Below are 6,654 nucleotides of genomic sequence, written 5' to 3'. Positions count from 1 at the left end.
TAACGCTGTCTTGTGAAAGGTGATACATGATGTACGACGTAAAACCCCAAGCACTCACTCACTCAGTATGTTGAGACACTATTGTATCTATCGAGCCTGGGATTTAAACCAACTCCATGGCGATTTAATGAGATTGGTATTCGGCAAGTCGTTTTGCTGCAACAGCTTGTCCCAAGTGAAAACCGGATATAACATAGATCATTATTTATTAATTTGATCTTGGCTATTAACATGTTCCTGTATTCCAGCAAGATGAAGCTCTGTACACTGATAACACAGCTAATCACACAGAATTACAACCAACACAGTATATGTCATTTTAGCATTTTATTTTTTCTCAACAAAACAGGTATAAAACACTTCAGTACATTTTAAAAAGCACAGATGACATGATTTTCAGATGATTTTGGGGGTGAGTTAAACCTTTAATCATGCTGAAAATCATTTCTTCACTTGTGATTTTAACTAGAGTCAACACATCAAGACATTAAATGCTGAGAAACTCATAATGAATGCATGTATGTATGTATGTATGTGTGTATGAGTGCATGAATGCATGTATGTACTCTTATGTACTGTTGGCAAACTGGCAGTGCCACAGAGATTGACCTACCCACTGTTGGCAAATTGGCAGTGCCACAGAGATTGACCTACCCACTGTTGGCAAATCGACAGTACCACAATGTTTACACTACACACTGTTGGAAACTAGCAGTGCCACAGAGATTATCATGAATAAATAACCCAACTAAATATAGTCTGCGTTTCACAGACAATGCAAATTTATTCACTACAATTTTGTAAGTTTAACCATGAAGACCTGGTTGGAAGAGTGATTTGTGTGTTTCAATGTTGGTTTTCACAATTCCAGAAGTTATTTACTGGAACCAGTATTTCTGCTTTTAGTTAGATGTAGAGTAGTTCACTCACTGACTTATTCATTCACAAGAGGGTAAACCAGTACATGCCACTCACAGCTAACTTGGTCCCACCTCAGTATTTATATATATGCAATGGCAAAGTTGTGCTAAGTATGGTAACATCACAAGTATAGTTTGTAACTGTCTTCACAACCCGTTAGTATTATGTCAAGCTGACAGTACAACTGTGATGTACACTCACGGACTCTTTCTACAAATCAGGGTAATTACTCATCCAAGGAGTAAGCCCCGCCCCTTCAAAAATAACAGTGCAATGTTGGACCATATCTAGATGAATGGCCTCTGTCAAGAGCGATTCACACTAGCTAGTTTACAAAAAAAAACTGCGCGAAGTTTTTCAACAGTCGGTAGTCATTTACGCAGAAAATCTCTGTACGAAATTATTTCTTCCTGCTAAAGCAGTAGCCATGGCTACAGTTAATTAATGCCATGCACCACTCCATCAGTACAAAGAGACTTTATACAGTCAACATCTGGCCAAATTATGTACATTGTTCACCTATTTTTCAACTTCACTGTCACTGCTACTAAGGACTAATGGTTCTTCATTTTGAACTGGTCCATTACTTATTTGGTTCCTGATTTTAGCTTTCATGCTGTAAATATCAGGTTGGACAGTGTACTGTGGCAGTTTGGAGTGCTTGTACTCTAACAACATATGGTTCAGAGGTGCCAGTCCTAAGCAAGCGCGAAACACGTTCTCTATACAACACCTCTGGCGGAAGAGCGCGTTGACCAGTGGTGTGTTGCGGGGAACCAGAGGTGCTTTGCACAGGTAGCTCAACAACGACAACACAGCATTGAAGTTTTGAAACTGGTCCTCCTTGTCGGTTTTGAACTGGATGCGTTCACAGATTTCAGCGATGATAATCAGATCCAAGATGAGCGGGCTGGCCAGCAGGGAGTCCTCACATGTGTTGTGGATGACTAAGGTGTTTTTGCCGCCCATCATGATCTCAGACGTGTATTCGTCCATTGCACGCTTGCTGTCGCCAACATGAGGTACATACTTGATCACAACACAATGGTCAGGCTTTTTGCCGTCCTCATATAAAATGTCATTGGACTCAACCATGTCGTCAACTACATTGCTCTTTGATATCTGTGGACAAAAACAAATTTTTTTTACTAAACTCATGTAACTATTTCTATTGATTTGTCTCCCGTTCTTCCTTCCAGTGAATTTTATCATTTCACTATGCTATGTGGATCATATGCTCTCAACAAAATGACTATGTCACTTTCTTCAATGAATTTTTCCATACTGGTATGATGACATGAAGTATTAAAATGGGTAAGGCAATACCAATTATATTTTGTGTTTTTTGGGCAAGCAGGCATTAAAAAAATCCATAAAAGTAATAAAAATCAAAGTGAAATTGTACATTTCTATTGTTTTTTTATCCTGATGATTTTTATCAATTTCCTGTTTTTCATGGCTTTCTGATCATGTAAATATGTATTCAACAGGAGAAATTTCTGGGATATAGTCCAAATTTTCCACAAATTAGATGATTTTAAGTTTTATTTTCACTTTTATACCCTGCTTCGGCAGTGAAAAAAGGAGTTATTCTGCCTGTAAAACAGCATTATAAATTGGTGTGGCCTAAAGAATATTTAAGAATTAATGGCACACTGAGAAGTGCCATGTGAACTCACCTCCTTAGACCTGAAGGTTTGAGGAGCTGACAGATTTTTGCCGTCATTATTGCCCAGGTGGTTGTAACTGACTATAGACACTGGCTTTATTCCTGCACTCACAAGGAAATCTACCAGAACAGATTTCAGCTTTGTCTGTCCAGACTTGAAATCATCACCAGCAATGAAAACTCGCTTCTTCTCGGCCAGTTCAATAGCTCCAGGTACAAATGTGTTCTGAGGAGACCCATTGATGTAGGTCACCTGGTGAGAAATAAAGCAAATTAAATGTGAGATAAATCACACTGAGAAATAAATGTGAGATAAAGCAAGGTAAATGTGAGATAAATCACACTATGAGAAATAAATGAGACAAAGCTAAGTAAGAAATAAATGAGATAAAGTAAATGTGATATAAATCAAACTGCTGGAAATAAATGTGAGATAAAGCACATTTATAAAGTTTTCTTAAAGTCTCTTGTTCAACATGCTTATTTACAATATTCCTTTATGTACCTACCCCCTCCAAAATACAGGCTACAGCAAATAACGTTGATGGAGAAACTTCACTCTCATCACCTCGGATACTCTGTAACAGATTCTCTGCTGTGTCATTGAGGCCGGGACGGATTTCACTGTATCTCTCCGTGTTTGCTGTCCACAACACAATCACCTTGTCTAGTTGATGCAGTGCCTTGAAATCACGAATGTCTCTTCTAATTTGATCCATCATCTCTTGCTTGGTTCCCTGGAGTACATTGTCAGCACGTTCCGCCTGATTTGCGGCGATGAACTCTGGCATGTAGATGGAGGGGCGGGGCTTCATTGTCTCCATGTAAGGACGAACCTGACATTGCAGGTTATAGTCTAGAACCTGTGCTCTCTCCATGGCATCTGCTAAGTTCATGGAGGAAATATCCCAACCTACAAATTAACAAATATAAATTACATTCAGTCAAATGTGTAACACAGCTGATACATATGCAGGTACATTGCAGTTTTGGCTGTCATTAGTTAGATGAAAATAAAGTTTTCACCTGACTTGAGTTTTATTTGCTTGTTACTTATAATCCAGCAATCCAGATCATTTCACTGGAAGTTCCTCAGTGGAGGAAAGGTCAGGTAAAGGTGGTAAGGTTTGTCAGTGTAGAAAACGATACAACGTTTTGTGCTTTGAAATTGGTGGAAGCTGTAGGCCTATGCCGACTGGTTTATAGGTTTCATAAATTTATAATTATTTTGTTTGGTTTATAAATCTTCGTCTCTGCTGCAGTTATCTCCCTTGTACTAAGCACATGTGAAACATGTCACGTCCAGTAACATAATAAAACACAGGAATGAGATAAAATAAGAACTACAGACGGTATCATTAAATCGGTATAAATCACACGCTTACCATCAAAGACGATGTCATTCGGGTGAACCATGGGCAGAAGTTCGGACATGGGCACGTAAACCTCTCCCTCTGGGCCGGTGCCCAGGCACACCGTGCTCGCCTGAGTGATCGAACCGAAGTAGTTCGCTTTATGGAGTCCTTCCTTCGTTCTCCAGGTCATCTTCATTTTGTTAGCGATCGTCGCGGCTGTCACCGTGGTGCCATTGTTTCCTCCCCACCCCACCAGCATGACTCCCAGTTTCGGGACGGTCCTCTTCGTGCGGAAGGTATACCTGGTTTTCACCGGTGTGGCCACGTAACTGCCATTTCTCCGCTGCACGCTCGTCGTTTGGTAGTCATAATCGGACTCGATATAGTCCTTGCTATATCGGACGTTGTCGCTCTCGATGATAACTGGGTCCATCTTGTTGTTGGGTCTTTTATCACGCGGGATGCAACGTAAATGTCAAGCCCAAAATCTGCAAGGAAGACAGATACAAAATAACAATGGCGGATCGGTCGAAATGCCGGTCATGTAAAACGTTGGAAAAATCGAAGGATGCTTGTCAGCGCGTGGATATATACGTCATTCACCGCACGATGCGATGTGAGCGAATGGAAATAGCGCTTGGGAGCCGTGACGTGTACAAACTGTCGCATGGATCAGAAAACATTATTCTAACGCATTTGTGTTCTGCAGAAAGAATAACTTACAAACATCCTATGGTAATGACACTATATATATATATATATATATATATATATATAGCGTCCACGTGTTGTTCAGATTTAGCTTGCACGTGGTATGGATGGATAATTAAACGACATACAGAAGTGAATGATTATAAACAATATGACTGTGTGTAATAGTCCTTAGATAAGTGAGATAACGCCGGCAGATTGCATTGCTCGCATTTCCAAGCCGGGGAATCCCTTCAAGGGGAACTCCCCACTGAGGCCCCCACGGGGTGGGTCACGCAACACAAGCAAGCCTCAGTGTAGATGCAATACAATGGTTACATTTGCCAGCCGTCAGAAAAAATGGTTGAGAAATATTCGAATGCGCCATATGCATGGCTGTTTAACCTACGCATGGCGTGTCCGAAGATTTCTCAATCAACAGTCAATGTATTCGGACTATAGCGTTCTGGGCTTTGAAATAAGATATAGATAAAGAAAAGTGACATGGCCAAGCGGTTGCTGTGAGGAAAAGTTGTAAATTAAGTTCAAATAAATAAAATGAAATAGATGGCTAAAAGTTATTATCTTGATTTAAATCATTTGCCGAAAAACACTATGAAGTGTGCAGAAAATACGGACCCTGGCTCTTACTAGTTTCCCTATACTGTGGCTTAAAGTCAGGCGGTGTTTCGGTGAGCTGATGTGGTGCAGTTAATTGACCGATGTTGTGAAAATGAACAATACGCCTTTAATTCCAATCAAATAACTGCAGACAATTTCGACAATTGGATATGACGCGTACAAATAACAAATACAAATACATACAAATACTTACTGGGTACCGTAATTTTTTAAGGAAGCATATCATTATTGATCACATTTCAGACATGCCAGGCGTGAGATTTGATTTCTTCCAATGCGCGCGCACAGGGTATATTACCCACCTTACGGGACCTCAAAAGGGGTTTACCCGGTTTATAAAAATAGTGGGCCCGGTTTCGCTTTTGAAACTTATCCCCGGTAAGGAAACAAGAAAAAAATTCTCTATGAGCTTTGATCCACTGTTAGGTGTTACATCAGCAGATCACACGCACAAAACTCCAGAAAACTGTCACCCACCCCTGAGAGCACACTCAATAAATTAACGGGAGTGAGCTTGTGAGGTACATGTCATTGCAAGGTTTCCACGTGGATTTGTTTTCATGCTGCGAGTCCGAGTTTTCTCCCAATGCGCATGTTTGCATAAAACGACTATATGCATATGGGAGGATAGGAAGGGTTACATGCTGCTGTTATATGGACGTATACATATACATACTGGTTGTGATTGTGATATAACTACTCACAATCAGCTTGAGAGAAGGCATTAAAAACGTGGCAAGTACTGTTAGTAAATGTACGTAACTAAGCATTTCGTAAACTAATGCAGATCAGTTAGTTACATCGAAAGACGTGAACATGATAAGTTTATGATATAATACACAACCAGAAATGTTACTGAATTATTGAAAGACAGGCATACCTGAATTTCGTGTGCAAAAACGTCGACAGATGCCGCACGGCCGGGCACGGTATATCGTCTAGATGTCGATGCAGTGTTCTTGAGGATGTATTTTCTGCGAATGCTCTCTACAGGTGAGCACCCCCCATTTAAAGCCGCTGGTCACACGGTTTGAATAAGCGCGGAAAGCATGGTAGTTTTCCAACTCACTCTGATTGGCTGATTAATCTTGGGCGTGGCCATCAGTTTGTGATGGAAAAACACTTTGCGACTCCTAGCTTGAGTTCATTCCTTGGTTAGGTAAGTTCTAGATACTTCCCCAAGTCGTTATATATGCCCATGTCATCAACCTTTTAAGGTTTGTCCTTTGAACAGCAAAACCGCCAGTGGAATGTCGGCCTCATGAATATTGATGGGATCACGTGAAGCAGGTAATAGTATTATAAGCATCTGCGGCAGAATCGATCATGAGCAGGCCTAGAATTTTCCGGAGACGGCCAACGACCGCATAGACAGTG

At 40.6% G+C, this 6,654-nt stretch overlaps 1 protein-coding gene across 1 annotated transcript; it reads right to left on the bottom strand.

Annotated features, from left to right (window-relative positions):
* Positions 1 to 319: 319 nt before the first annotated feature.
* On the bottom strand, positions 320 to 6,374 carry LOC135468109 (uncharacterized). The gene is made up of 5 exons (XM_064746176.1): positions 6,158 to 6,374; positions 3,976 to 4,433; positions 3,100 to 3,503; positions 2,601 to 2,843; positions 320 to 2,043 (listed from the first exon to the last, which is right to left on the bottom strand). Exons 2-5 carry the CDS (start codon positions 4,376 to 4,378, stop codon positions 1,441 to 1,443), a joined length of 1,653 nt encoding a protein of 550 aa, XP_064602246.1. The 5' UTR covers positions 4,379 to 4,433; positions 6,158 to 6,374; the 3' UTR covers positions 320 to 1,440.
* Positions 6,375 to 6,654: the final 280 nt, after the last annotated feature.

The sequence above is a fragment of the Liolophura sinensis genome, chromosome 6, assembly GCF_032854445.1.
Source record: "Liolophura sinensis isolate JHLJ2023 chromosome 6, CUHK_Ljap_v2, whole genome shotgun sequence".
Taxonomy (NCBI): Eukaryota; Metazoa; Mollusca; class Polyplacophora; order Chitonida; family Chitonidae; genus Liolophura; species Liolophura sinensis.
Note: the sequence above shows the minus strand (reverse complement) of the source record. Positions and strands in the feature narration are given on the sequence as shown.